This window comes from Trichomycterus rosablanca, chromosome 13 (genome assembly GCF_030014385.1).
Source record: "Trichomycterus rosablanca isolate fTriRos1 chromosome 13, fTriRos1.hap1, whole genome shotgun sequence".
Taxonomy (NCBI): Eukaryota; Metazoa; Chordata; class Actinopteri; order Siluriformes; family Trichomycteridae; genus Trichomycterus; species Trichomycterus rosablanca.
In genome coordinates this window covers 7858298-7882499 of record NC_086000.1, presented here as the reverse complement: position 1 = coordinate 7882499, position 24202 = coordinate 7858298, and the positions used below count along the sequence as shown (strand labels likewise).

Here is a 24202-nt window from a genome sequence, read left to right as displayed (position 1 = left end):
CATCAACTCGGTCTGCATGGTCGTCATCCCAGAAGGAAGCTGACGCACAAGAAAGCCCGCAAACAGTTTGCTGAAGACAAGCAGTCCAAGAACATGGATTACTGGAATGCCCTGTGGTCTGACGAGACCAAGATAAACTTGTTTGGCTCAGATGGTGCCCAGCATGTGTGGCGGCGCCCTGGTGAGAAGTACCAAGACAACTGTATCTTGCCTACAGTCAAGCATGGTGGTGGTAGCATCATGGTCTTGGGCTGCATGAGTGTTGCTGGCACTGGGGAGCTGCAGTTCATTGAGGGAAACATGAATTCCAACATGTACTGTGACATTCTGAAACAGAGCATGATCCCCTCCCTTCGAAAACTGGGCCTCATGGCAGTTTTCCAACAGGATAACGACCCCAAACACAACCTCCAAGATGACAACTGCCTTGCTGAGGAAGCTGAAGGTAAAGGTGATGGACTAAACCCAATTGAGCACCTGTGGCGCATCCTCAAGTGGAAGGTGGAGGAGTTCAAGGTGTCTAACATCCACCAGCTCCGTGATGTCATCATGGAGGAGTGGAAGAGGATTCCAGTAGCAACCTGTGCAGCTCTGGTGAATTCCATGCCCAGGAGGGTTAAGGCAGTGCTGGATAATAATGGTGGTCACACAAAATATTGACACTTTGGGCACAATTTGGACATGTTCACTGTGGGGTGTACTCACTTATGTTGCCAGCCATTTAGACATTAATGGCTGTGTGTTGAGTTATTTTCAGAAGACAGTAAATCTACACTGCTATACAAGCTGTACACTGACTACTCTAAGTTATATCCAAGTTTTATTTCTATAGTGTTGTCCCATGAAAAGATATAATGAAATATTTGCAGAAATGTGAGGGGTGTACTCACTTTTGTGATACACTGTATATATATATATATATATATATATATATATATATATATATAAAAACATTATTATTAAAATATTTACTTATTGTAAACGTAAAAAGTGTCATCATTACAAGGCAGTACACTGACTAAACAGGTAGTATGTATGTTGCACAACTACTGATTTGAGCTCTGTCTCCCTCAACCTTCTAAAAACATGCAGATGATTGGTTGACTAACCACCAGAACTCTGTTTAAGATGAAGATGGGATGAATCAGCTGTACCTCAGGCCCATGTACAGAATGTTCCCGACATGGAAATAATTGAATATAAACCCAGCTAGATAATCCTGTGATTAGGGTGTGATGGGTAGTATCTTTAACTCAGACATAGCTGTTTGTTGAGTCAGATTGAATCTATGTGATCTGGATTCAGTAGAGACAGGGATGATAACTTAGGAGGAGCAGATAGCAGCTGTGTCCCAGATGAAAAGAGAATATTTTAAACTAAACTTCTCCTGCTGACACGTTTGATTATTATTCGAGTATTAAATAGACATTGTGCTAAATTTACATCGGTGTTGCCACCTGCTTCTTTCACGGTAATCAGCTGAATCAGAAGAAGCAGCAGAAATGTGTTGCCACACTACATTCCTATTAAGTTTATGCTTGTAATTCTGTGATTTTTAACCATTTATTTGCTGCATAACCCATTACTCTGTTCAAACACAAGACCTAAAGACCTAAACGAACATTATTTGAGTATTATACTGTTGCTTTTTTGAAATCTCATATAATCCTTGATTTTATTATTATTATATACACTGATCAGCCATAACATTAAAACCACCTCCTTGTTTTTACACTCACTGTCCACTTTCCACTTTTTAGCTCTACAATTACTGACTGTAGTCCATCTGTTTCTCTGCATGCTTTGTTAGCCCACCACAGAGCAGGTATTATTTGGGTGTTAGATCATTCTCAGCACTGCAGTGACACTGACATGGTGGTGGTGTGTTAGTGTGTGTTGTGCTGGTATGAGTGGATAAGACACAGCAATGCTGCTGGAGTTTTTAAACACCTCACTGTCACTGCTGGACTGAGAATAGTCCACTAACCAAAAATATATCCAGCCAACAGCACCCCGTGGGCAGCGTCCTGTGACCACTGATGAAAGTCTAGAAGATGACCGACTCAAACAGCAGCAATAGATGAGCGATCGTCTCTGACTTTACATCTACAAGGTGAACCAACTAGGTAGGAGTGTCTAATAGAGTGGACAGTGAGTGGACACGATATTTAAAAACTCCAGCAGTGCTGCTGTGTCTGATCCACTCATACCAGCACAACACACACTAACGCACCACCACCATGTCAGTGTCACGGCAGTGCTGAGAATGATCCACCACCCAAATAATACCTGCTCTGTGGTGGCCCTGTGGGGATCCTGACCTTTGAAGAACAGGGTGAAAGCAGATTAAAACAGTATGTCGAGTAATAGATGGACTACAGTCAGTAATTGTAGAACTACAAAGTGCTTCTATATGGTAAGTGGAGCTGATAAAATGTACAGTGAGTGTAGAAACAAGGAGGTGGTTTTAATGTTATGGTTGATCAGTGTATATCCTGGTCCCTTTCTGTAAAGAATAATCCTAATGCTATCTCCATCATACAAATTCAGAAAATTGTGTGCTACCAGTTGTGTGCAAATTACAGTTTATAAAAGGCTCATTAAGTAAAATGTACAGGTCTGCATGACCTGATCATATGTCATACCAACCTCACTTGTGTTCTTGTTGGTAATTCTTGCAGTCATGTTTCAAAATATAGTGTAAAGTCTCTTAAGAAAAATGGAGACAGTTGTGGGGCCTTGTATTATGGTCAGTTATTTTGGAATTAGATGAAAAGTTCTCCAAAAGCATGTAAATAAAATACTGACGCTGTAGATATTGTAATGCAACCTTTCAGATATAATTTAGGAACATTTTTGAGTTCTTCCAAACTTTCCTTATTTCATGGATTATTGTCATAGATTTCAGCTGCAGGATGAAATAAAATCAAGTACGGATGTGTTTAGTTAGTGAGCTCGGTCTGTCATGTTTTGAAAAGTTTGGGACAATGGCTCAAGAATGATAAATGGATTGTGTGCCGCATGTTAGTCACCAAAATTGGGTCAGTGCGGTTATTTTGTCTCCTTGGAGAAAAGCATAACAGATTTTATTCAATAGCTTATTCAAAGTGACACACAAGTGAGAGCATCCAATACAAACTAGAAGTACTCGATTAGGAGTGAATAGTTTTGCTAGAAAAAGTCCATTGCTGGCGCACTGTCGTGGAATTTGAGTTCACAACCATTGGTCGGCTAAATCCGCCGTTCCATCTGGCATTGCTTCTAGTATTAAAGTCATTTAAAATATTGAAGCATTTTGAGTTTCCTAGAGATAAGAGAACGGTTATCAGCTTCAATCTAATGTTCGCATGACCAGAGCAGGAGTTCTAAGCGCAATGCTAACGTTTGACACATTTAACTTTTATTGGGATGCAGCTGTAGCAACATCCAAGCCCTCGAAATCTGGTTCAAATAGAATTGAAGTAAGTAATAAGAGATGGAGGTCGATCCAGAAGGCAGGGGTCTGTGAAGTCAGAGTTGGATTTGATTAAAGTAAAAGGCCTACATTTCCCGTATCCTATTGGACATGAGATACTAATGGTGCTGATGATTTGGCGACAACCGTAGGTCATAAAAATAAATACTCAGTCGATTTGTTAATTCAGTGAGACATCTGCCTTGCAATATCATTTTGCAATGACTAACAAATCTGGCTGACGGTGAAGGGCTGAACTTGGAAGGACGTGAACCGGTCGTGTGTAACTTAAAGATCTCGGGTCACGATTTGTGAGTGTGTTCTGGATGTTTTTGTTGGGTCTCGGTGTGCTCTGTGCGTGTATAGGAAAATCTTTATGTAGTATATATACCAATTTACAGTGGTTCTGCATGGCATCACTGTAAATTTTAGGTTTGGGTTTAAATTTAGGTGACCCAGCCTTGCTTTTATGAGACAGTGAAATAATATAGGGCCTCTTTAAGTGCGGGTGCTGAGTAAAAAACACTGCAAGCTAAATAAACAAAATGATTTCACTGTTTATTTAAGAACACATCCTTGGCTCAAGATGTTACTTTTTTAATCAGCACTTCTAACATTTAGTGAAATAGCACTGTCTGTCCAAAACCTATTTGTTTCAATAATTAAAACAACTCATTTTAGAATCACTATATGGATATGGACACCTAACTATTTGTTTTTGGTTCAATCCTTATCTTGTTTTACTGTCTATTCAGAGTTTGCTTTGTCTGCATGAGTTTCTTCCCACAAGCTACTGCACTTAACACAATCATGTTAGTTAGTTTGATTGCCCATAGGTGTGAGTGTGTGTAAATGAGTACGTATGTATGGCATTTTAATGAACTGGCACCATATCCAAGTTGTATTTTTTGCTCTATGCTCAGTGTATTTGTGGCTTTTTACAGCCTTAACAGCTCAAAGCCTCACAAACTATGTTTTTATGAGCATGATGACCTGTTAGCAATGTGCATGACTGAAATGTTGGATGTGTACAAACTTTTGGCCATATAATATACAGTCATGTGAAAAAGTTAGGACACCCCATGAGAACCTTTGTCTCTTTGAAAATATTTAAACATATGAACATTTGAGCTTCATTTGAACAGTACTGAGAGATGGAGCTTATATAACTAAACAAAAACAAACAAAAAATTATTTTAAACTCAAGTTGTAAAATGTAATAAACAAAAATGGAAATCGATTGTGAGGAAAAAGTTAGAACACCCCCACATTTATTACTACTTAAAATGTCTAAAATCAGAATCTGGTGCACCACATCAGCTGCAATGATTAGACCATCGTTAGAGGACTTTAAAGTTTTAGTTAAACCTCAGACATTAGTTTGGTTTGCTCTTGATTGTTGAAGTGAGTGTTATCACCATGGTGAGATCTAAAGAGCTTTCTGAGGCCTTCAGAAAGAACGTTGTAGATGCATATGAGTCTGGGAGGGGATTTAAAAAGATCTCAAAACAATTAGAAATCAGCCGTTCCACTGTCCGGAAAATCATTTACAAACGGAGAACATTTAAAACAACTGCCAACATGGCCAGGTCAGGCCGTCCTAGCAAGTTCAGCCCAAGAGCAGACCACAAGATGCGTAAAGAAGTCTCCAATAATCCTACAATGTCATCACGGGACCTACAGGTAGCTCTTGCCACAGTTGATGTCAAGGCACAGGCATCTACCATCAGAAAGAGACTGCACAAATTTGATTTTCATGGGAGGTCTGCAAGGAGGAAACCCTTGCTGTCAAAAAAAATAAAACATCAGGGCAAGACTACAGTTTACCAGAGAACACCTAGACAAAGACCAGGACTTCTGGAATGATGAATCCAAAGTTGAATTATTTGGCTACAGTAACAGAAGACATGTTTGCCGCAAACCAAACACCGCATTTGAGCACAAGAACCTCATACCAGCTGTGAAGCATGGAGGTGGAAAAAAGATGTCCAAAAACTAAAGCAGAAGTGGACTAGGACCACCTCATAGTGCAAATTAACCAGTAAATGTGAGGCAATTGAATGCTACGCAAATGAAACAGCATTCATAGCAAATTGCATATTACACGGGAAACACTTATTTTACAGTCCATGATGCGAGACGCGATTTTCACATCTGTGATTTAGGTAGGGCCTTAATTACAGCCATGCCTCTGTACAAAGAAGAAACAATCTAACATCTAGCTCGATGGCACACCATGTAGTGGGAAAAAGCAAGACTGGATGCAAGGTGTTTTGCAAGTTTACCCTGTGTGTATTTCTTTGTGTAGGTACTCTGGTTTTCTACCACCTTAAAAACATGCCAATAATTGGACTAGCTACTCTGAATTACCTCAAGTAAATAGATACACCGATCAGCCATAACATTAAAACCACCTCCTTGTTTCTACACTCTGTCCATTTTATCAGCTCCACTTACCATATAGAAGCACTTTGTAGTTCTACAATTACTGACTGTAGTCCATCTTTTTCTCTACAAACCTTTTTAACCTGCTTTCACCCTGTTCTTCAAACGTCAGGACCCCCATAGGACCACCACAGAGCTGGTATTATTTATTTATTTATTTGTATTTTTATTTTTTCCCCTTTTTCTCCCCCTTTAGTGCATCCAATTGTTCAATTTGCATCGTGCTTCCTCTCTGTCTATGCCACACCCTGCCCTGACCGAGGAGATCGAAGCTAACCCATATCCCCTCCGAAACATGGGCAGCAGCCGGATGCATTTTTGCCACCCACACATTGATGTGTGTGGCGCCACCTAGCGTTGCATGCGGAGAGACACACCCTAAGGGCACTCTTCCTCATCTCTGTGTAGGCGCCTCTAATCAGCCGGCAGAGGTCGTAATTGCATTCTGACAGAGAGAGACCCACATGCGATTCTTTGTCCGGCCCACCAACTGAGCAACCAGCCAATCGTTGCTCATACAGCCACTCAGCCTCGAACCGCTAAGGCAGAGCTGGATTGGATACGATGTACTCAGAATCCAGCTCTGGTTGCAGCGTGTCTTTTTACCGCTGCGCCACCTGAGCGGGCGAGCAGGTATTATTTAAGTGGTGGATGATCTCAGCTGGTGTGTGTTGTGCTGGTATGAGTGGATCAGACACAGCAGCACTGCTGGAGTTTTTAAATACCGTGTCCACTCACTGTCCACTCCATTAGACACTACTACATAGTTGGTCCACCTTGTAGATGTAAAGTCAGAGACGATCACTCATCTATTGCTGCTGTTTGAGTTGGTCATCTTTTAGACCTTCATCAGTGGTCACAGGACGCTGCCCACGGGGCGCTGTTGGCTGGATATTTTTGGTTGGTGGACTATTTTCAGTCCAGCAGTGACAGTGAGGTATTTAAAAACTTGATCAGCGCTGCTGTGTCTTATCCACTCATACATGACAGTGTCACTGCAGTGCTGAAAATGATCCACCACCTAAATAATACCTAGTTTGTAGTGGTCCTGGGAGAGTCCTGACCATTGAAGAACAGCATGGAAGGGGGCTAACAAAGCATGCAGAGAAACATATGGACTACAGTCAGTAATTGTAGAACTACAAAGTGCGTTTATATGGTACGTGGAGCTGATAAAACGAACAGTGAGTGTAGAAACAAGGAGGAGGTTTTAATGTTATGCCTGATCGGTGTATGCGTGTGCTGCCCTGCAATTAATTGTATTTTTGAAGTTTCCTGTTGGTGCCGGCCCCTCCGCATCAGAAAATCCTGTCTAGCTTTAAAGTAAAGCACTTACAGGTTAAGGGTCTTAATCCTGGCAGCCCAGGAATTTGAACTCTCAACTTTTTGGTTTTTAGTACAAAACCCAAAACGTTCAGCTTCCACCACTCATAATTCAGTGTAACACACTCGTAGATCCTTTCTTCATTTACTTCAGATAGCCAACAAATGTAACGTAAGGGAGGAAAAATGAAGTGCTGGTTAGTTACTCTTCAACTCTGAGCTGTTTTGCTAGAAAGAATGAACCATTTTGCAAGTTATTCCATGTACTTTTATATTGAGCTGTTTGAACTTTGCAGAAGTCCTGCTGTTTAGAATTACAATTCTGGCAGTGAATTGGTATTTAAGGCTGACAGAACTTTGGCCAGTGACATATGACATATTTAAACAGTTTTTTTCTCACCATTCATCAGTGACCTATTTAGTAAAGACTTGAAAATTATACAAATGAGTGAGTGTCATGAGTGTTAACAAATGCTTGTCTTCTGCTGCGTATCAGGGGCGAAGAGGTGAAGAGCCAGGTGAGAGGGTCCTACGGGATATGAAGGAGACGAGAGGGCAGGAAGAGAGTCTGCGCGAAATCCAGCAGCAGCTGGAACAGCTCGCACAGAGCCAGCACACAGCTGTGAGTTCAAAGAGGCAATGCTTCACTTAAACTAGCACAGGGAAATCCACATTGAGCCACACCGAACACTTTCCCTCTGACATGTAGTGAACCTGTACATCTAACTTACATCTAAGATACTATCAGTCAATAACATTATGACCACCTTCCTAATATTATGTTGGTCCCCCTTTTGCTGCCAAAACAGCCCTGACCTGTCGAGGCATGGACACCACTAGACCCCTGAAGATGTGCTGTGGTATCTGGCACCAAGATGTTAGCAGCAGATCCTTTAACTTCTATAAGTTGTGAGGTGGGGCCTCCATGGATTGGACTTGTTTGTCCAGCACAGTCAACACCTCAAACTCGTTGTTGTGCTCCTCAAACCATTCCTGAAGCATTTTTGCTTTGTGGCAGGGCGCATTATCCTGCATCAGGGAATACTGTTTCCATGAAAGGGTGTACATGGTCTGCAACAATGCTTAGGTAGGTGGTACGTGTCAAAGTAACATCCACATGGATGGCAGGACCCAAGGTTTCCCAGCAAAACATTGCCCAAAGCATCACACTGCCTCCGCCGGCTTGCCTTCTTCCCATAGGGCATCCGGGTGCCATGTGTTCCCCAGGTAAGCAATGCACACGCACCCGGCCATCCACGTGATGTAAAAGAAAACGTGATTCATCAGACCAGGCCACCTTCTTCCATTGCTCCGTGGTCCAGTTCCGACACTCACTTCCGACACTCGCCCATTGTTGGCACTTTCGGCGGTGGACAGGGGTCAGCATGGGCATCCTGACTGGTCTGCGGCTATGCAGCCCCATACGCAACAAACTGTGATGCACTGTGTATTCTGACTCAGCAATTTGAGCTACAGTAGCTCGTCTGTTGGATCGGACCATACGGGCCAACCTTTTCTCCCCATGTGCATCAATGAGCCTTGGCCGCCCATGACCCTGTCGCCGGTTTACCACTGTTCCTTCCTTGGACCACTTTTGATAGATACTGACCACTGCAGATTGGGAACACCCCACAAGAGCTGCTCTGGAGATGGAGTGAGATGCTCTGACCCAGTCGTCTAGCCATCACAGTTTGGCCCTTGTCAAACTCGCTCAAATCCTTGCGGTTGCCCATTTTTTCTGCTTCTAACACATAATGGTCATAATGTTATGCCTGGTTGGTGTATATGTTGTTTTTAGACTGGGTCATGGTTGCTAGTCAGTTATGTCTGAGGGTTTTTTACATGGGTCTAATAATAATCATGTTTAGGTTTAAAATAGCTTTTTGTGGCGACATGTGGGGTTGGTGGTTTAAGCCCCACCTCTGACAAATTGCCACTGCCGTGCTCTTGAGCGGGGCTCTTAAGCCTAAATTGAAAGTTTCTTTGGATAATAGCGACTACCAAATGCCAAATGACTACATTTTGAAAACCTGTAAATGCTATGACTGTTAAAGTCTTCTGATTTTGTATCCATTAGGTAAATTAGGTAAATATACTGTATATTTTATATTCTTTAGGCAAGGCACATGGTCATAATACTGTTCCTCCATTTAGCCTGTCTCTTGCTCATTTTTAGAACACAAATCGGACAACCCAGATCACATTGAGGGAGGGACAGGCTTAAGTCTGTCTGATGTCTGGATCATTTTAAACAACGTACTTAAAAAATGGACAATTTACACTGAGCAGCCATAACATTAAAACCACCTTCTTGTTTCTACACTCACTGTCCATTTTATCAGCTCCACTTACCATATAGAAGCACTTTGTAGTTCTACAGTACAATTACTGACTGTTGTCCATCTGTTTCTCTACATATCTTTTTAGCCTGCTTTTACCCTGTTCTTCAATGGTCAGGACCCCCACAGGACCACCACAGAGGAGGTATTATTTAAGTGGTGGATGATCTCAGCTGGTGTGTGTTGTGCTGGTATGAGTGGATCAGACACAGCAGCACTGCTGGAGTTAGTTACTTAATTAGACATTAATCAGAGACGATGGCTCATCTATTGCTGCTGTTTGAGTTGGTCATCTTCTAGACCTTCATCAGTGGTCACAGGACGCTGCCTACAGGGTGCTGTTGGCTGGATATTTTTGGTTGGTGGACTATTCTCAGTCCAGCAGTGACAGTGAGGTGTATAAAAACCCCAGCAGCATTGCTGTGTTTGATTCACTCATACCAGCACGACACACACTAACACACCACCACCATGTCAGTGTCACTGCAGTGCTGAGAATGATCCACCACCTAAACAATACCTGCTCTGTAGTGGTCCTGTGGGGGTCCTGACCATTGAAGAACAGGTTGAAAGCAGGCTAAATGGTATGTAGAGAAACAGATGGACTACAGTGAGTAATTGTAGAGCTACAGAGTGCTTCTATATGGTAAGAGGAGCTGATAAAATGGACACACTGCTCCACAATGTAAATAAATTCATGCTTTGTTAACAGTAAGCAATATGAGTTAGGAGTTTGTTATGTAGAATTAGGTGTTCCATCTGTATGTTTTGTCTAGTGTAGATTCAACTGGCATAGTTTGAAGGTGAATCAGTTTTGGCACAGGATGATTCTGGTCTTAGTAACCGATGGGATTCAGATCTATGTGTCTATGCCTCATAGATCTACAACCTCCCACTAACAACAAAAGTGCTTTTTTATGAACTGGTGTGCATTACAAAAGAAAAACGACAATAAAGAAGAAAAAAAGAACATTAAATAAAATGGATTAGCTTTATTAGCATTACTGCTCGCTTACTTTTAAAAGCCAAAACCGGGCTTTCTCAAGAGCTGCTCCCTAAATCCCTAGCCTGCCTACAGATGTTATGTTTGCTGCTTGGTTACACAGAAGCTGTCCAAGCTTGGCAGTGCAAAGCACTTTTTGACTTGTGTCTTAGTTGATGAGGTAAAATGCTTCAGACATCTAACCAAACCAACCCTCACAACTGTGCTCTCAAAAACAACAACTGTTTATATTTTAGGTTGTTTGTTTTTGCTTAGTATTAAGATTATTGGAGCATGACAATGTTATTTAGCAATAGTAATAACCCGATATGTATGTTTATGTATTAGATTTCAGGAAAGTAATGTTAAAAGGACTGTATTCCTCAATGTGGGTAAAAGTTTGTTGTGTTGCTAAAAAGGAATTTGTTTATAAGTCTTTTAAAAGTATGTGCACCAGTTTGTTATATTTTTATTTCTATTTATTTGGAAAAAATTAAGTTTCTATTATGAAAGATTCAGATTGTTATTACACAGAAAAGCATAAAAAATTAAAGCAAAATGTAATACTAATCCAGGACTACAACTTATAGTTGTATAGAATTGAATAAAAATGTACAAGAAGTCTCAGTCAACAAATAAAGAATATTTATAGTAAGCAAATTTAGTATCATGAATTGACGTAATTTTAAGTTAACAAATGTTTAATATTATTCAACCCCCCACCTCAGTACTACAACCACAACTCAGAAAAATGTGGGACAGTATGGAAAATGCAAATAATTCTGTCTGCTCAACTTGATTTCATTTGTTTATATACCTCCATTCCTGCATTTCAGGCCTGCAACACATTCCAAAAAAAGTTGGGACGAAGGCAATTAAGGGCTAGTAATGAGCTAAAAAAAACTAAATAATGATGTGATTCCAAACAGGTGATTGTAATCATGGTATGGTACAAAAGCAGCATCCAGTCTTTGATGAGCAAAGATGGCCAAGTTATTGAAATGTTTAAAAACAATGTACCTCAAAGAAAGATTGAAAGGGATTTGCATATTTCTCTCTCTAGTGCATAATATCATTAAACGATTCAAGGAATCTGGAGGAATTTCAGTGCGTAAAGGCCAAGGGCACAAGCTTAAGCTGAACGCCTGTGATCTTTGATCCCTCAGACGGCACTGCATCAAGAACCACCACTCAACAATAGCTGATATAACCACATGGGTGAGGGATTACTCTGGCAAACCTTTGTCAAGCACCACAATACAGAGTTACATGCACAAATGCCACTTACAACTTTACTGTGCAAAAAAGAAGCCTTATGTTAACCATGTCCAGAAGCGGCGTCGACTTCTCTGGGCTCGGAGGCATCTAGGATGGACCATCACACAGTCGAACGTGTATTGGGGTCAGATGAATCAGCATTCCAGGTCTTTTTTGGAAACAATGGACGCCGTGTGCTCCGCACCAAAGACGAAAAGTACCATCCAGACTGTTATCAGCAACAAGTCCAAAAGCCAGGGTCTGTCATGGTATGGGGATGTGTCGGTGCCCTTGGCAAAGGTCATTTACACTTCTGTGATGGCAGCATTAATGCAGAAAAGTACACTGAGATCTTAGAGCAACATATGCTGCCTTCAAGACGTCATCTTTTCCAGGGACGTCCATGCATTTTTCAACAAGACAATGCAAAACCACATGCTGCACACATTACAAAGGCATGGCTGCAGGAGAAGAGGGTACGGGTACTGGACTGGCCTGACCTGTCCCCAATAGAAAATGTGTATTAAAAGAATTTAAAAACAAAAATGCGGCAACAACGACCCCGTACTGTTGCACATCTTAAGACGTATTTGCAGGAAGAATGAGACAAAATAAAAGCTGAAACACTAAATCACTTGGTCTCCTCTGTGCCAAAAGGTCTTTTAAGTCTGGTGAAAAGGAATGGCAACATTACAAAGTGGTAAATGCTTTACTGTCCCAACTTTTTTTGGAATGTGTTGCAGGCCTGAAATGCAGGAATGGATGTTTATTAGTAAATGAAATGAAGTTGAGCAGATAAAACATAAAATATATATGCTTCATCCTGTCTGCAATCAAATAAAATTGCATTTTCCATGCTGTCCCAACTTTTTCTGATTTGGGGTTGTATTTGGAACATCGCTTTGCCTTTAAAAAGTAGTAGTAGAACTTAGTAGAAGCAAAGGTATGCAAAAAAAAAACATCCCCACATCATCACTGACCCACCACTATGCTTAATCGTGCTCTTCTGGTCATAAGCCTTGATTTGTCTGGTGTCAGACACCCCGCTGATCCATATGGACAATTCCAGTTTTAATTCGTCACTTAATACAACTGTGTCCCAGAACTTTGCAGGCCAACTGAATTCCTTCTGGTATATTTCAGTTGACCCAATCATCCTGCCATGTGGTCTTTATAAAGTAGGTGATATTTTTATGGTTGACACTGACACATTTGCCCCAGCTTTTATCAGGTCATTCTATATTCAGTCTTGTTTAGTAACACAGGGGTTTTTCTTCTTTGTCCCGGTGAGATTGCTCAGGCCTCTGGAGCAAATCTTGGGCTTTCTCTCATGCCAGGCTGGTTTGCTGCTGCACTGTAAGTTTCATAGTCCCAGTGGTGTCCAGGAATGTTCAAGGTCTTAAGTCCTTATTTTCTTTAGGCGGTTAAATATTTTTAACCATTGTGTTACAGTCAGCTATCCTACTAATTATACATTTTAATCTGAGGATACCAAATGAAGATACCAACTGTTGCAATGTATGCCCTTTTTGCTTAATTCAACATTTTGTGGTTCCCATTGGCTAATTTTTTTTTTCTGTCAATGCAAGATATACTTTTTGTTTAATCAGAATTATAACATATATGTATACACCGGCCAGGCATTACACTATGACCACTGACAGGTGAATTGAGTAACATTGAGTATTTCTTCATCACGGCACCTGTTTTAACCTTGGGTGGGATATATTAGGCAGCAAGTGAACATTTTATCCTCAAAGTTGATGTTAGAAGCAGGAAAAATGGGCGAGCATAAGGATTTGAGCAAGTTTGTCAAGGGCCAAACTGTGATGCCTAGACGACTGGGTCAGAGCATCTCCAAAACTGCAGCTCTTGTGGGGTGTTCCCGGTCTGCAGTGGTCAGTATCTATCAAAAGTGGTCCAAGGAAGGAGCAGTGGTAAACCGGCGACAGGGTCATGGGCAGCCAAGGCTCGTTGATGCACGTGCGGAGCGAAGGCTGACCCGTGTCGTCCGATCCAACTGACGAGAAACTGTAGCTCAAATTGCTGAAGAAGTTAATGCTGGTTCTGATAGAAAGGTGTCAGAGTACACAGTGCATCACAGTTTGTTGCGTATGGGGCTGCATAGCTGCAGACCAGTCAGGGTGCCCATGCTGACCCCTGTCCACCTCCGAAAGCGCCAACAATGGGCACGTGAGCATCGGAAGAAGGTGGCCTGGTCTGATGAATCACGTTTTCTTTTACATCACGTGGATGGTCGGGTGCCAGTTATAAAGGATCTGCTGCTGACATCTTGGTGCCAGATACCACAGCACACCTTCAGGGGTCTAGTAGAGTACATGCCTCGACCGGTCAGGGCTGTTTTGGCAACAAACAGGGGACCAACACAATATTAGGAAGGTGGTCATAATGTTTTAATATCTATAAAACTGTCATGTTTTCATGTGAGGTCAATTAAATGGTCTTCTTGCCATGGCTCATGTTTTATTATATTGGTAGCAAGTAATTAACCACTCGCTTGCATTGACTTATAATATTGTAAACCTTGTTCTGGATCTGTTAAATCCAAGATTATGTTTCAAAAATCAGGCATGAACTTATTCCCTAAGCATCTTTCAGCTTTACAGGCCAGAAATTTTCTAATTGCTAGTAAAATGAAAAGCAAAAATGTATGTATGTATTAGGGCTCTCAATAGATTAATTCCAAAGTGTGTCACATTTTCTAACCTGAGTAAATTACACGGGTCACGGTTTGTTCTTGACTTGAAAGTTGTTAAAATGTTCTGACACACTTTGGTTTTTATATGTTCTTATAAGTCCTATGGGCATTGTTGCTGGTTTGGCTAGCTGTACTGTCACCTTCTGTTAAATCTAACCAGACCACTATTGCAAAGCCCGGCCCAGTCTCTGTATCCTATAATCCACAGAAATCACACGGTTTTCTTCCAGCTGGTCACATCTTTAGACCTAACCACACTCATTCACACCACATCTTGGTTTTACAGCTGGACCAGCTCTGGAAGAAAACTTTAAACTTGTTGTTAAACCTCAGTTTACACTTAATAGTCTTTTAATTACTGGATTAGATGCACCTTCAGCCCAGAGATGCAGATTTTATACAAGGCTAGTAGTTATAATTAAGCCACAGTATTGAGGTATTGACAAGGTCTGTTATTGCACTGTTTTGTTAAATCTTATTTATGATCAGACATGGTAAATAGCTGGACCATTCAATCACATTTTTATGGGGATCAGTTTGTAAAAAAGCTACAGTAGAATGTGAACATATGACTAGTACTGGTGTGCGATGCTGCAAAATTTGGTATCGATCCGATACCAAGTAAATACAGGGCCAGTATCGCCGATATCGATACTGATACCGATACTTTTTAATAATTAAGATAGATGCATTTTCAAATTGCTAAATCTGAATGAATTTTCATGACATTTAAGTGTATTATTGTAATACAAACATTTTTGTAAGTAGCTGCTCTCAGTAAGGTTGTAGATAAATTCAGTTGTTTAAAGCGGTCCAATTTCTTGTTTCTGGTGCTTTACTTTCTCACAACTTTACCATCAGGGCGTATCATCACAAAGTGGCTAACGCATAGTTGTGTTTGCTGGGTTAATACATTTGTAAATTTTTAATAGTGATCGAATATGTGTGTCCTTGTTAATTTAAAATAAAAAATCTATGCTATTCTGTTTACATTTATAAGCACAAAGTCAAAAGAAAAGAGCTCTCATTCACCAAAAAACGGAATAAGAGCCTCACTATGCGTGCTCCGATTCATGTGCGTAAGGTGCGTCCGTATAGTTTACACTATTATTTCCATAAAATTTCCCCTATTTCTGTATCTGCAAAGCAAAGTACTCAAAAACTTACAATCTTCCAGTGCCTACCAACGTACTGATGTCTGTTAGGATTATAACAGCATGATGGTACCACAACAAACACAGCAGAGCAGGAGGGGAGGAGCGAGGTGAGCATGTAAGATGTGAGGGGAGCGAGTCTGTACAGACATGATCTTTACTTTCTGATGAAACAGGAGAAACGTACTAAATGTAGCGGAGAAAAAGTAAAACTAAAGTATCGATCCCATCACACTAGTATCGATCCGATACCAATACCAACGTTGGTATCGATAATATCGATATGTGGTGTATGACTAGTGCAAATTTTTTACAGCGTGTTGAGTGACTAGTTTGTGTCAAAGTTAAGGCAACTTTTCTAAAAATGTTTTACCACTTACAATCATTAATAGTGATCCTAGTATTGCTTGTTAATGTTGTTTGTTTGGGACAAAAATCAATTGCTGATTTTTTGCTAATGTAGTACAAAATAACAATCAGATTTTTTATTTAGTTAGCCAGTAAGAATCAATCAAAAGGTCAGTAAAATGTTTATCTACATGACAGATTTGGATTGCACTGCTAACTAAATAGCCTTTGTCAATCCAGTGCGCACAGTTGTGTTTAAATTAAAGAGACTGTCTTCAATTACCCCTGAACTACCCCTGAACACAGGATTTTAAATTATTACCTCATTTTGACTGCTGTTTTTTTTGGAAAGAGATCATAGTAACAGATGTCCTCTGTATTTGGGTCAAAAAATCTCCACTGCAGATCAATCTGGTCCACATACTGGCTTTGACACAGTTTTTATGCTGGATGTCCTTCTTCGACTTAATACTTAGTTGTATGTTTAGTTGTTGTATCATGAATTTTCTGTCTGAATTCTTAAATGCCTTAAAATGCTGCCTTATTTTGAAGCTACAGTATAAAACAATCCCAGCAATAAGTGCAGCACAAAAATGGCAAATATGGTGGACGAATGCGGAGCAACGAACTAAGTTCCTTTCAAATGTAAATAAATTATCGCAGATTTTTATATTGTATAATGGTGTACTGGTGTCATTTATTAGCAAATTTGGGCTTGTCTGACAATTAAACCATTTTTGGTATACAAAGGGAGATGTAAGCTGGCATGCTGGTGGGTTGTGCCGCCTCAGCCCATTGGTTTGAATGGCCTGAGGCTAACTGTGTTAGCTTAGTAAGCGAAAGCTGTGACAATCACGGTAATCGCTGTCTAAATAGTGTGTCTGAATAACCTGCCTTATAAGTTTGATGTCTTATTAGAATCCTCTCTACTTAGGCAAATGCATATGGGCTACAACCTCAAATCAGATAAAGTTAGGACAGTATGGAAAATGCAAATAAAATAAAAACACAGAGTTTCTTACATTTACTTTGACTTTTATTTGATTGCAGACAGGATGAACCTGAGATATTTCATGTTTTATCTGCTCAACTTCATTTCATTTATTAATAAACATCCATTCCTGTATTTCAGGTCCACACACATTCCAAAAAACGTTGGGACGGGGGCAATTTAGGGCTAGTATGGAGGTGAAAAACTAAATAATGATGTGATTCCAAACAGGTAATGTCAACAGGTGATTGTAATCATGATTTGGTACAAAAGCAGCATCCAGGAAGAAGCAAAGATGATCAGAGGATCTCCAGTTTGTCAACAAATGCGTGAGAAAATAATTGAAATGTTTAAAAACAATGTACCTCAAAGAAAGGTTAGAAGGGATTTGCATATTTGTCCCTCTACAGTGCATAATATCATTAAACCATTCAAGGAATCGAGAGGAATTTCAGTGCATCAAGGCCAAGGGCGCAAGCTTAAACTAAACGCCTGTGATCATCGATCTCTCAGACGGCACTGTATCAGGAACCGCCGCAGAAAAGTACATTGAGATCTTAGAGCAACATATGCTGCCTTCAAGACGTCATCTTTTCAAGGGACGTTCATAAATTTTTTAACAAGACAATGCAAAACAACATGCTGCACACATTGCAAAGGCATGGCTATGGAAGAAGAGGGTACGAGGGTACGACGACCCTGTACTGTTGCACATCTTAAGACGTGTTCGCAGGAAGAATGGGACTCGGTGCCAAAACGTCTTTTAAGTGTGGTGAAAAGGAATGGCAACATTACAAAGTGGTGAATGCTTTACTGTCCCAACTTTTTTTGGAATGTGTTGCAGGCCTGAAATGCAGGAATGGATGTTTAATAATAAATGAAATGAAGTTGACCAGACAAAACATGAAATATCTCAGGTTCATCTTGTCTGCAATGAAAAAAGTCAAAGTAAATTTGCATTTTTTTGCATTTTCCATGCTGTCCCAACTTTTTCTGATCTGGGGTTGTATTTTAGTAGGGGAGTAGAAACCAGAGTATCCATAGGAAACTCTTGTGTAGTAGACTAGTAAAGCATATTGGTTGATTACAGTACTACAGAACTGCTTTATCTTGTTCAGGCTTATGGTAGGTCTAAAGCCTATACCAGGAGCACTGGAACAGGGTGAAAATACACACTGTTTAGTCAAGCAATTCATAGTGATGGAATCTCTTTTCTTATAAATACAGACACTTTTCAAATGTTTTCCAGACCAGCTGGTGCTTAATTATCAGTTCTAAATGTCTTATAGTTTTCCTTATTAAGACATTGTTGATTTTTCTTTTTTCCCTCATCTACAGCTCACGTTCCAAAGAGTTGAGGACAAGATGTGTTAGTTTAAGGTCTGTCTGTTCTTACTCAGCCTAATATTATTTATCTTTTTGTCAGCATAAATGGAAAATGTTAGACTTGTGAGACAGGATGTATTCTAATTCTGTCTTAATAGCAAAGTAGAAGACGTCTCCCTGTTCTTGGACAGTGTGCTTGCTGTTTCTACAGAGGATGATCAACATAATACAATATAATAGTGCTGATATTGTCATTTTCTCCGATCAGCCATAACATTAAAACCTCCTCCTTGTTTCTACACTCACTGTCCATTTTATCAGCTCCACTTACCATATAGAAGCACTTTGTAGTTCTACAACTACTGACTGTAGTCCATCTGTTTCTTCGCATGCTTTGTTAGCCCCCTTTCATGCTGTTCTTCAATGGTAGGTACTATTTGGGTGGTGGATCATTCTCAGCACTGCAGTGACACTGACATGGTGGTGGTGTGTTAGTGTGTGTTGTGCTGGTATGAGTGGATCAGACACAGCAATGCTGCTGGAGTTTTTAAACACCTCATTGTCACTGCTGGACTGAGAATAGTCCACCAACCAAAAATATATCCAGCCAACAGCGCCCTATGGGCAGCGTTCCGTGACCACTGATGAAGGTCTAGAAGATGACCAACTCAAACAGCAGCAATAGATGAGCGATCGTCTCTGACTTTACATCTACAAGGTGGACCAACTAGGTAGGAATGTCTAATAGAGTGGACAGTGGTTCTGATCCACTCATACCAGCACAACACACACAAATACACCACCACCATGTCAGTGTCACTGCAGTGCTGAGAATGATCCACCACCTAAATAATACCTGCTCTGTGGAGGTCCTGACCATTGAAGAACAGGTTAAAAGCAGGCTAAAAAGGTATGTACAGAAACAGATGGACTATAGTAAGTAATTGTGGAACTACAAAGTGCTTCTATAAGTGGAGCTGATAAAATAGTAAGTGTAGAAACAAGGAGGTGGTTTTAATGTTATGGCTGATCAGTGTAATTATGCTAATATAATCCCTTGTGTCTTCATATGTTTTTAATCTTGGATTTAAGTCAAACAAGCTCTGAATGGGGTTTGTGGTAGGATGTTCTAAACTTGCTCAGATTCAACCAATTGCATTCCAGATCTCACACACCATGCTAACTGGCCCACAACTGTAATCAGTTGTGGTGATTTTGATTTCTTCAGAATGACATAATCAAACTGGCTGGCTTATTAAGGATTCCACTACTAGTAATACATCATATTGAAAAGAATTTACCATGGTAGAGAAGGTGCTTTCAAATGGGTTCTACTGTAGAATAAAGTTGTGAAATGGCACAAGCTAGGACACAAATGTAAAAGATCAGAGGCTTTAACTTGTTCTCTGAGTACCATTTAGTGCATTATTAAAAATGGAAAGTACAACCACAAATCAGAAAAAGTTGGGACAGTATGGAAAATGCAAACAAAATTTACATTTAGTTTGACTTTTATTTGATTGCATACAGTTTGAACTTCATTTTATTTGTTAATATACCTCCATTCCTGCATTTCAGGCCTGCAACACATTCCAAAAAAGTTGGGATGGGGGAAATTTAGGGCTAGTAATGAGGTGAAAAAACTGATTGTAATCATGGTTTGGTACAAAAGCAGCATCCAGGAAAGGCTGAGTCTTTGTATGAGTAAAGATGATCAGAGAATCTCCAGTTTGTCAACAAATGTGTGAGAAAATTATTGAAATGTTTAATAACAATGTACCTCAATGAAAGATCGGAAGGGATTTGCATATTTATCCCTCTACAGTGCATAATATCATTAAACCATTCAAGGAATAAGGAGGTATTTAAGTGTGTAAAGGCCAAGGGTGCAAGCTTGAGCTGAACGCCCGTGATCTTTGATCCCTCAGACGGCACTGCATCAAGAACCACCACTCAACAATAGCTGATATAACCACATGGGTGAGGGATTACTTTGGCAAACCTTTGTCAAGCACTACAATACAGAGTTACATGCACAAATGCCACTTTAAACTTTACTGTGCAAAAAAGAAGCCTTATGTTAACCATGTCCAGAAGCGGCGTCGACTTCTCTGGGCTCGGAGGCATCTAGGATGGACCATTACACAGTGGAATGTGTATTGTGGTCAGATTTATCTGCATTCCAGGTCTTTCTTGTAAAAAGACAAAAGAGAAAAAGTCCAAAAGCCAGGGTCTGTCATGGTATGGGGCTGTTTCAGTGCCTTTGTGCTCAGGTTCCAGACTCACTAGAACCCAGAGCAGAGCAAACTAATTGTCATAAATGAGGGAGAAACAAATGGTACATTATTTAGGGCAACTATGCATAGTTTTCACATTTTTAAAGGAAGAACAAAATGTATGGTATGAAGCAGAGGAAAGTAAATTTAGATGCAGTTCTATGTCTTGCCACGTTTTCTTGCTTTTGCAGAAAATGCTATCAAACATGCAGGTGGGGAACTGCTTTGAAGTGCCATCTTTCAGTTTCATAACATTTTCACAGCGAGGAAGGTGGATAACTATGCCTCTCTTTAAAAAGACTGAGGAAGCTGATGCAGGCTATTCCAGATGGCTTCGATAAATGCCTTAGATAAATACTCATGCTCTCAGGACACAGGATTCTTTCTGATCAAACCAGTCAAGACTGACTTTGCTTTTATGCTGTGTAATCCAGGATGTGAGGAGGCGAGACCTCTGAGCAAAAACACAACAGATAATGCAAAGAAAGTTTGTACTGTGTGTATACACCAATCAGTCATAACATTAAAACCACCTCCTTGTTTCTACACATTGTCCATTTTATCTGCTTCACTTACCATACAGATGCACTTTGTAGTGCTACAATTACTGACTGTAGTCCATCTGTTTCACTGCATGCTTTGTTAGCCCCCTTTCATGCTGTTCTTCAATGGTCAGGACTCTCCCAGGACCACTACAGAGCAGGTATTATTTGGGTGGTGGATCATTCTCAGCACTGCAGTGACACTGACATGGTGGTGGTGTGTTAGTGTGTGTTGTGCTGGTATGAGTGGATAAGACACAGCAGCGCTGCTGGAGTTTTTGAACACCTCACTGTCACTGCTGGACTGAGAATAGTCCACCAACCAAAAATATCCAGTCAACAGTGCCTCATAGGCAGCATCCTGTGATCACTGATGTAGGTCTAGAAGATGACCAACTCAAACAGCGTATCAAAGCATGCAGAGATACAGATGGACTACAGTCAGTAATTGTAGAACTACAAAGTGCTTCTATATGGCAAGTGGAGCTGATAAAATGGACAGTGAGTGTAGAAACAAGGAGGTGGTTTTAATGTTATGGCTGATCAGTGTACTGTATATTTCTATTTAAAATTCTCTGTATATATAGCTTTAATATGAACATATTAGTATTTACTGAAGGCAGCATAGGCAGGTCAGCTGAGGTGGCTGGCTCTAGCTTAGCAAGGTATAAAAATGAAAGATAGAGGATAAAACAGTACTGAGCAGCATATTAAATTAATTGTTATGAAACGCAGAAACCTATTGTTTATGGATCTGTACAGGGTTCATGATGATCTGTGATGCAAAGAATGAAAAGTGGAAAAGTCAGTGGCTAAAAAAATTTAAGGAAAAAAGTAGCCTAAATGTGCTTGACCATGTCCACAAAGCAAATTCCTGATATTTATTATTTAATGATAAATAATCATAAATTTTGAATGTATTTAAACCTTATCGTATTGTATGTATTGATTGTATTTTATTGTACCTTATTACATTTTGACAGCATTATTAATGCTAAACAGTCCATGGTCTCTGTTGTCTGATGCGCCATGCTGCACCATACATTTTCAACAGGGGACAAATCTGGACTGCAGACAGACCAGTCAAGCACACACACTCTACGTCTACGAAGCCACACTGTTGTGACTCATGGAGTTCCTAGGAAAAGACATTATCTTGATGGGAGCATTTGTCTCTCCAAAATACCATTATAAGCCTTATAAGCATCAGTGGTGCCTTCACATATACACCGACCAGGCATAACATTATGAAGTAAATGACACTGATTATCTCTTTATTACGGCACCTGTTAGTGGGTGGGATATATTAGGCAGCAAGGGAACATTTTATCCTCAAAGCTGATGTGTTAGAAGCAGGAAAAATGGGCAAGCGTAAGGATTTGAGCGAGTTTGACAAGGGCCAAATTGTGATGGCTAGACGACTGGGTCAGCTGCACATTTTATAGTTAAACCGAAGCCCAGCTTGCTACTTCTATTCAGTGTAAAAATTTCCTATAGCTTTTTGTATGCTGGTATGCACCACAGCAGTATGGAGCATTAGGCATGTCTGGAGCATTGGGCACCTATAAAGCTAACATTAATCGTGCCAGGAAACTTTTAAGCAGTTATCTAGAGACTTCACACCATTGGCTAGTATTTAACACGTCTCTGCAATTCGTCTACTCCTTACAAAGATAGCTGCAAGAGTCTTTGCAACTGTTTAAGTTCCAGCGTGTTCAAACACATAAATCCCTGATCCAAAGGCATGTTTTCCCCAGGCCAGCACAAGATCTCAGCACAAAAAGTCAGTGTCCAATCAAAAGCAGCTGACCTGTTTTTTTAAGAAGTAGTGATTGATTTAATACACAACTGTTATCATATGAAAAGTGGAGTTTGGAATATTGTCACTTTGTCAGGCTGTTATAATATATATATATATATATATATATATATATATATATATATATATATATATATATATATATATATATATGGTATAACAATAATGCAGGTCAGTTCAGGCAATTTTGTGTAAAACTATCAGTTCAACCTATTCAAATCCTAAGGTATCTCATAAAGACACATTGTTAGGGTTGTTGCCCATCATTCTATGTTAGAATTTATGTTTACCCAGTTTTAGCCCCAATTTGCAAAAGTGTTACCCTTTATTACTAATAATATAGTACCATCCCAAATCAGAGAAAGTTGGGACAGCGTGAAAAATGCAAATAATAATAAAAAACATTCTTACATTTACTTTGACTTTGATTTAATTGCAGACAGGATAAACCTGAGATATTTCATGTTTTGTCTGATCAACTTCATTTCATTAATTAATAAACATCCATTCCTGCATTTCAGGCCTGCAACACATTCTATAGGGCTAGTAATGAGGTAAAAAAAACTAAATAATGATGTGATTCCAAACAGGTGATGTCAACAGGTGATTGTAATCATGGTTTGGTACAAAAGCAGCATCCAAGAAAGGCTTTTTAATGAGTAAAGATGATCAGAGGATCTCCAGTTTGTCAACAAATGCATGAGAAAATGATTGATATGTTTAAAAACAATGAACCTCAAACAACGACTGGAAAGGATTTGCATATTTCTCCCTCTACAGTGCATAATATCATTAAACGATTCAAGAAATCGGGAAAACATTTCAGTGCATAAAGGCCAAGGGCGTAAGCTTAAGCTAAACGCCAATGATCTTTGATCCCTCAGACGGCACTGCATCAAAAGCCGCCACTCAACAATAGCTGATATAACCACATGGGTGAGGGATTACTTTGTCAAACCTTTGTCAAGCTCTACAATACAGAGTTACATGCACAAATGCCACTTAAAACTTTACTGTGCAAAAAAAGAAGCCTTATGTTAACCATGTCCAGAAGTAGTGTCGACTTCTCTGGGCTCGGAGGCATCTAGAATGGACCATCACACAGTGGAAACGTGTATTGTGGTCAGATGAATCAGCATTCCAGGTCTTTTTTGTGGAAAAAAGTGGACACCTTGTCCTCTGGACCAAAGACGAAAAGGACCATCCAGACATTGTTGTCAGCAACAA

The 24202-nt window shown here is 40.0% G+C and overlaps 1 protein-coding gene across 1 annotated transcript in view; it reads left to right on the top strand.

The window, feature by feature from the left end:
- Positions 1-24202, top strand: part of fsip1 (fibrous sheath interacting protein 1) — a 71759-nt gene that overhangs the window by 40791 nt on the left and 6766 nt on the right. The window contains exon 10 of the mRNA XM_063007840.1: positions 7719-7844. Within this exon, the coding sequence (XP_062863910.1) occupies positions 7719-7844 (126 nt within the window). The remainder of the gene's footprint in view (positions 1-7718; positions 7845-24202) is intronic.